General features: G+C 55.1%; 1 protein-coding gene across 2 annotated transcripts; it reads right to left on the reverse strand.

The window, feature by feature from the left end:
- Positions 1 to 3,284: 3,284 nt before the first annotated feature.
- Positions 3,285 to 5,388, reverse strand: LOC117195236 (actin cytoskeleton-regulatory complex protein PAN1-like). Of its 2 annotated transcripts, none has more exons than XM_033399861.1 (2): positions 5,296 to 5,388; positions 3,285 to 5,225 (listed from the first exon to the last, which is right to left on the reverse strand). In XM_033399861.1, the coding sequence occupies exon 2, from the start codon at positions 5,008 to 5,010 to the stop codon at positions 3,508 to 3,510; it is 1,503 nt and encodes a 500-aa protein (XP_033255752.1). In that variant the 5' UTR covers positions 5,011 to 5,225; positions 5,296 to 5,388; the 3' UTR covers positions 3,285 to 3,507. The 2 variants fall into 2 exon arrangements, with proteins under 2 accessions (XP_033255752.1, XP_033255753.1); XM_033399862.1 differs by having other exon boundaries at positions 3,285 to 5,232; positions 5,296 to 5,387.
- Between the last annotated feature and the right edge of the window lie 1,228 nt (positions 5,389 to 6,616).

Consider the following 6,616-nt stretch of genomic DNA (forward strand, 5'->3'; position numbering starts at 1 on the left):
TTAGACGTTTTGACTCCTGCTCATCTGCTCTTAGGCGGCCCCCATGAGCAAATCCTCGAGCCTGACCTAACGAAGCTGAACTACAATCGTCTGGATGGCTGGCAGCGGGTCACCCAACTACAGCAAATATTTTGGAGCCGTTGGCGCGAAGAGTATCTCACTCTTTTGCAAGAGCGCGCGAAGTGGCGTACCCCCGCGCAAAACATCTGCAAGAACGACCTCGTTCTGGTGAAGGACGAAAATCTTCCTCCAATGCGTTGGCCACTGGCTAGAGTGGTCGATGTCGTTTTGGGCAAGGACGGAGTGTGTCGCGTCGCTGACCTGAAGACATCCTCAGGAAACAAGAGGAGGGCCGTCACTCGGCTATGTTTGCTGCACGTTAAGGAATCTGTTGAGAGACTAGCTCCCAACGGGGGGAGTATGTTCGGGCCAGCCGCTGAAGAATAACCGTAACTTTAACATTATTATTGTATGAGCAGAGAGAGCCGCGTATGTTGTAAAATGTTGACGTTCTGCAGAGCTGCTGCGCTCTCCCGCTAAAGGGGCTCTCTGCCGCCGCCACTTCGGCAACTACTTTGATCTAACGCCGTCGTCTATAGTTTAGTTCTATGCCAACCCCTCTGCGCATTGGTTGCATATCGATCTCGCATAAGGTTTATCTGGCAATAGCAATTGGCTTCCGCTAAGCCACCAAGATTAAATACGAATTATAAAGTTTAACCCGAAATCTCTTTTCATTTTTGAAACACATAGGTGCCAAAAAAGCTTGGCATCTCAAACATTGTTGATGGCCCGAACATCATCAGACAGAGCTGCAAAAGAAGAAGAAACAGGAGGGAGAAGCAGACAGCCTATACGCAAATACTCACCTGCAAACGTCTTCACGCCAACACAAACCAGACAAGGGTCGCCAGCAACTACATCCAAATCGACGACAGGCACCTGCAAATAAAGACAAATTAAACCACACGCCAAAACAAACACCTCCTCATCTGGCTGGCCGGACCAGCAGCCACTCAAAACGCCATTACAAACCGACGATGAACGTGGCCGAGGAGGCCAGGCCAATACAACTGACAACGTATCCTGGTGGCCGGACCAGAGCCACTTGGATGCGGCCAATCAACACAATCGACAACGTATCCTGGTGGCCGGACCAGTTCGCCACTTGGATGCGGCCAATAATACGATACGTTGGCATCACACACTCTCAGCTTTATTTTACGTGCCGGTTCCTCAGGGAGGGATTTCAACCACGGCGTCTAATGTTTACTTGCAGCTTAGCGTCGATTAATGCGATATATATACATATATCACGCCATCACGCACCACCGCTACATACGCAGGAACCTGGTACGATGCGCCAGTTAGCGCCCCTAAAAAGAAGCTATAGCTATGTACATAGCGACTCTTCCGGTACCAATTGAAAGTATCCTGGTCGGGCATACATTCCCCCTTGGTGAGGGGCGAGGTGTATCTAACACGTCTTCCGATCTATGGGTCTCGGCACCCGGTTGAGAGCGCAACTCCACGAGGAGCCTAGCGGCTCTCCCCGCGTAACGTTTGGGTATCAACCACAGCCACCACGATACTCCCACTAGGGGGCCGACCTCAATGTGCAGCCTTGGAACTGCACAACCCGTGGTTCCGATCTTAAGGACTCAACTCGATCCTCCCTTTTAGCCCCGACCGGCCTTGATAGGGAATCCACCCAGCCCGTGCGCCGCTTGCGCGTTCAGCAGCTGCTGTCGCCTGGAGAACGCCAGTCCGGCGAACCCGTCGAGAGTCCGCATTCTCTCCTGAGAAGCCGTCACATCGGAGAAGGTCCAGTCGCCATCCGTGTACTGCACTCCAAGTCCATCGAGGTCTCGCAAGTCTGCATAGAGGGGACAAGCACATAGGAAGTGCTGCCAATCCTCGCGTTCTGCGCCGCATAGACAGGCTTCTTCCATGCAGAAATGCATTGAGCGATCCGTGGCCCGTCAGCAGGAACCCAGCGCGCAGCGTGAAGCCAAACCTTCGTTCGCTGTAGACGAAGCCTGCGTTCGGGATGAACAACGACAATGCAGTTGGGTGGCCGGACCAGTGCCACTCGAGTGCAGCAACCAACACCAACAAACGACAGATGCAGCGTGGGCGGCCGGACCAGAGCCACTCGCCATCTCCAACTTTTGCCCACGATGCACGCCATCTCCAAGTCCAGCCATCGCCACTAAAGATCCCAGGTGGTGCCACTAATTCCTGCACAGGGGGACAGCGGAGCCGGCCGGTATGCGGCGCAATGTTCTGCATTGCGTTTGCCATGCCGGCCGGTGCTTTGTTGTAGTTGTCCTCCTGTTAAAAATAAATGATATTTAAGTATGTTTATTGTTGTGTAAATGTATTGTAATTATTGTTTGTTTTACCTTATATATATCTCTGTAGTTGTGTTGTCCTTATTTGTAGTAATTGTAGATAGATTGTCCCTAGCTGTAATGTAATTTATTTAATTTTAGTTATTTATTTTAGCTGTAATGTCTCCTCTTCCAGGCTGAGGTAAGCTCAGTCCTGTCCAGGGGTCTTCCTACAAGACATTTGTAGTTCGCAGGAACTCCGAAAGGGGGGGTCGGCTCGTCTTACTGGGCGGACGTGAGGGTCGAGAAGAAAGGCGCGGAGCGAGGCACACCCGCGTGGGTCGAGAGAGAGGCGGACGCAGGGCGAGGCACACCTGCGTGGGTCGGGAAAGAGGGGTCACAGGGCGAGTCTCACCTGTGGGGGTCGAGAGAGGGGCGCAGGGCGTGTCACACCTGCGTGAGGGGGGGGTTTCGTGGATTGATCGGGGGTTAGTGGAGGTGAGTGTGGCTCGCTGGCGAGTAGTTGTTGGTGACCGGGGAGGGGTTTGGATCCCCAAAAATGACTTACACGGGTTTGGTTCTCGTTACAATAATGATTTATTTGCTTGCTGGTTATACAGGTAATTTGTTACATTGAATATTTTTTTTTTGTTTCGTCACGTTCCCGGAAGGATTCTTAACTTGTATCTTAGTTGTCACGCGGGACAACGTCTATACTCGGCCCGGGTCTCGGCGTAAGTGAAGTCTGCTCGGCGCTTGCGCGCTCGGGAAAACTTCGCTGCCGCCGATCTCTAACTTATCAGTATCTACGTGTCTTCGTCTTCGTCGGCTTCGGATTGGCTGCCGCTTCGTGGAGCGTCCCGAAGCCGTAAAGGGAAGGGGCGGGGGTTCTTATCGGCTAGTCTGTGCTTCGGGAGCTTAAGGTTAGAGGTGGGGGTAATGTGTTGGCCCGGTGGGGAGTTGTCGCCGGCTAACGGTTCGTGTCTCGGGAGCTTATGGCTAAACGCGTGGCAATGTGTTGGTGTGGGGGGCGTTCTTACCGGCTAATTGTCAGTGCTTCGGGAGCTTTTCGTTAGAGGTGGGGGTAATGTGTTGGTACGAGAATGTGGGATTGGCTGTCGTGAAACGGTAGGCGAAACGATATGGGGAATGAGTTTCTTTATTGGTGGTACATTTATCGTATGCATTCTCTGTTCTTAAGGCTAAGTAACGATATATTTAAGGGAAACTGGAGATATAAAAAGGGGAAAAATGAGGCGGTGACGATCCCGCGATGTAGCGCGCTGTGACGAACCTTCTTAAGGTTCGTTACACCACCCCACCCCCCCCTTTCTTCCGGGAGGAGGGCGACGCAGACAGGCGCGGCCCGGGATCGCTTGTGGACCCGGTAGCACTGATCCCAGGACCAGCTTCGGAAACGGAGCCTCTCCGCTTCCAGCAGCCGCTGGTGTATCTCCTCGATGAAACCCGCCGGTAGGGCCCGGCCTGGGATGTTCACCTGCCAATCTGCCGGCGCGATTACCCACTGGGTGGGCTGGTTCAGCTCTTCGATCAGGGAGAAGTCCGCTGGACTTTGCCCCTCCCGCGTAGATTCGTCTTGAAGAAATCGTAGTATTTCATCCAAGTCGCAGTCCACCAGCAACTCGTCTTGTCCTTCCCACTCCCCAGTTTGGGGGGTCGGCGCCGTCTCCTCCGCAACGGGTTGTTTTACCCTCCGTAGGCTCATGGTGGGGTACCCGCTGTCCGGCCCCGTTTCCCACTGCTCCTCCGGTTCGGTCAGCTCCGCTTGTCGAACCGGAGCGGCGTTTCCCTCTTCTGTAGCCCCGGTGGGCCATTCAGTAGGAGGGCCTTGCGCTGCCTCCGCGTGGGGCGCTTCGGCGTGCGTTGGTGTGGTCGCCGCTGACTCTTCTGGGGGATTGGGGCATCGGGGAGGATCCGATGCGGTCGTTGGCGGTCGCGCTTCGGCGTGCGGGGGCGTGGCAGCCGCCGACTCTTCGGGAGGATTGGGGCATCGGGGAGGATCCGATGCGGGCGTTGGCGGTCGCGCTTCGGCGTGCGGGGGGCTTTCCCTGGCTGGGGCGGCCGGTTCGGAGCGGTAGTCGATTGGTTCCGCGGCTTCTCGGAATGTCCTGAAGAACGCGTTGACATTCCGGCCGGGAGGGACAAAGACGTCTACGGACATCTGGTGGTTACGCGTGACGCGTAACCCCCATGGCGTGACCGTGTGGTGAAAGGTCTCTGTTTCGGCTATGAATTGCCGACCGTAGGGTTCCTCCTCTTCGCTCTCCCCGTCGTCGTATGACGCGTTGTATGGTTTCGGTGTGTAACGCTCCAGCCCCCTCTCGGGGCGGTAAATGCCACGGCCGGTTCGGGGATCGCGGCGCTGGTGATAACCGGCATCTTCAAACTCCTGTTCGAACATCGGCGCGTATGATGGCGTCTCTGGTTCCGGGAAGCTGTGCTGGCTAGAACCGGCATCTTCGAACTCCTCTTCGAATGACGGTGACCCTGGCTCCGGGGAGCAGGGCGCGGCTCGTCGTTTATACGGCGGCGGCGACCACAGGTTCTCTCGACGGAACCCGGATGGTCGGCGGGAGAACAGCGGGGGGCTGTCTCGGGGACCCTCGTGGTCGGCTGCCCCTGCCTCGTCGGCGTCTAGCTCCATATCTGCGTACATGTCCCCATCGGAGGTGTGGGGTTCTTCGGCTACTCCTGGCTTCGGGGCGGCTTCCTCGTCCGCCTTGGCAGCGGACTCCGGTTCCTCGGCGTCGGAGAAATCCGTGAGGTGACTCTGCTGATGCAGCGGCTCTCTGGTGCGCCTTAGCTGGGGTGTTCTCGGTGGCGTTCATGGCTGGTTCTTCGGTGCGTAGAGTTCGGGGAGGAGGAGAGTGTCTATTTTCTATTTAATCTATATTAATCTTCTTAATTCTAGGGCCTCCCAGGGGGCGTGACGAAAACTTACATTGTTTTGGTTCTGGTATAGTAGGGTTTTATCAAAATCGCCTTGCTCGCTCGGCGTTCGGAATCTGACTTATTTCTTGTATTTCTAACGTCATGCATTTCCCTCCGCTGACAGCGCGACTCACGGGAGCCGGCGTCAGCGGGCTTGCAATTCTGTAATCTAAGCTATGGTAAATGGATCCGTGGGACGATTATAGACGTTTGGGGCATGGGTTAATGAATGTGTGTCATGAGTGTAATGTAATGCCTGAATCTGCCGAATTGACATTTATATATTTTTTTTTCGTTCTTTCTTTATTTTATTTTTTTTTTTTTTTTGGATATTTCATTTTTGTCGTCTTTTCCCTTCGTAACTTTCGTTTTACGGGCAGCGCAGCTATGCGTCGCACGCGGGCTCCGATCGGATTTCGGGCGCCGATGGGCCAGGTGTAGGGCCAGCTCTTATCGCTGGGCTCGGCCGGCCTCTGGGCATGTATCGCCGCGGGAAGGCTCTGCCGGGGGCGACAGTACCGTGCGCCGTCTCTGTTGTTCTGGCCGGTTCGTCATTGGCCGGGGGGTTACAGGGGGCGGCCTCCACGTCTCGTGCTGTATGCTCGTTCCGAAGGCCTTGGGATTTGAGGCGGCGGTATAGCACCCAGATGATGGCGCAGAGAGGGATGGCGACGACGAGGGTGAACAAATAGGAGGCGGCGCTCCTTATCGTCACCGTCTCGTTCAGGTCGTCTATGTAGTTTGAATTTTGTAGGCTTAACTCCCGTAGGAACGGCAAGCTTAGCTTTTCCTTGTGTGCCGTTACGTTTATTCGAGTCATCGCCGGTACCACCGCCTTTCTTTTGGAGTCGCCGAGGTGATTCACGAACCAGGTCCCGTTAAACGAGACCCGGTGGGAATACGTAACTAGGTACGATCCCGAGATTGCTTGGGTGGTCCCCGCCTCATCTACAACGGTGAACCTTGCGTCGTTGACGATGATGGTGCCGTGGTCCACCACGACGATCGGATCCAAGTGACCGGGCGAAGTCGCGCAGTGCGCGACGGACCCGGTCACCATCTGCTGAGCGCAGGTGATCCCCTCGCGTTCTCTGCAAAACGTAGCGCCGATGGTGGCTTCGCAATCCCCGATGCTGAGGGTTTGGGGCCCGCATTCTGCCACGATGTCTCCCTCGCTGAAATCCAGTATCTTGTTCTGATGTTGGACCGGGAAAATAAGCATTTTCCTACAGACCAGCTTCGGTTGGGGAAACTTGATGAGCTAGTAGCTCCACTAGGCTGATGTTAGCGAGGTGTTGCTCGCCCAATTCCTTAATGTCAGCGCCGTCCAG

Source organism: Drosophila miranda (assembly GCF_003369915.1).
Source record: "Drosophila miranda strain MSH22 chromosome Y unlocalized genomic scaffold, D.miranda_PacBio2.1 Contig_Y9_pilon, whole genome shotgun sequence".
NCBI lineage: Eukaryota > Metazoa > Arthropoda > Insecta > Diptera > Drosophilidae > Drosophila > Drosophila miranda.